This window comes from Brassica oleracea, unplaced genomic scaffold, assembly GCF_000695525.1.
Source record: "Brassica oleracea var. oleracea cultivar TO1000 unplaced genomic scaffold, BOL UnpScaffold22455, whole genome shotgun sequence".
Lineage (NCBI taxonomy): Eukaryota > Viridiplantae > Streptophyta > Magnoliopsida > Brassicales > Brassicaceae > Brassica > Brassica oleracea.
Genome location: NW_013638970.1, coordinates 1 through 306, shown reverse-complemented (window position 1 = coordinate 306; position 306 = coordinate 1). Strand labels below are relative to the sequence as shown.

Here is a 306-nt window from a genome sequence, read left to right as displayed (position 1 = left end):
TCCCAGAGACTATTTCAGAGCATTGGGTCTTTGTACTAGAAGCTGGTGGTTCGTGGAAAAGGGTTGCAAAAGATTTTCAAACTCCTCACCATCCTTCCAGTCTACAAGTGACTATGAAGAATGTTTTATATTATCTGGCTTTCACTGATTCTTCACAGACTTGTGTTCTTGTGAGTTTCGACATCAGGTCTGAAGAGTTGAGTATGATTAAACTACCTCCTCCCCCTGGGAAGAGGTTGGCTCTAATAAACTACGGTGGCAAAGTAGCTGTCTTTGACTTCTCTTTGCTCAAAGAGAATGGCTTGG

The 306-nt window shown here is 42.5% G+C and overlaps 1 protein-coding gene across 1 annotated transcript; it reads left to right on the top strand.

Moving 5' to 3' along the window:
- Positions 1-6: 6 nt before the first annotated feature.
- Positions 7-300, top strand: LOC106322401 (putative F-box protein At5g62660; the record flags this gene model as incomplete). Its single annotated transcript, XM_013760422.1, has 1 exon — positions 7-300. A coding segment is annotated over exon 1 (187 nt), but the record flags the coding sequence as incomplete, so codon positions are not given.
- Positions 301-306: the final 6 nt, after the last annotated feature.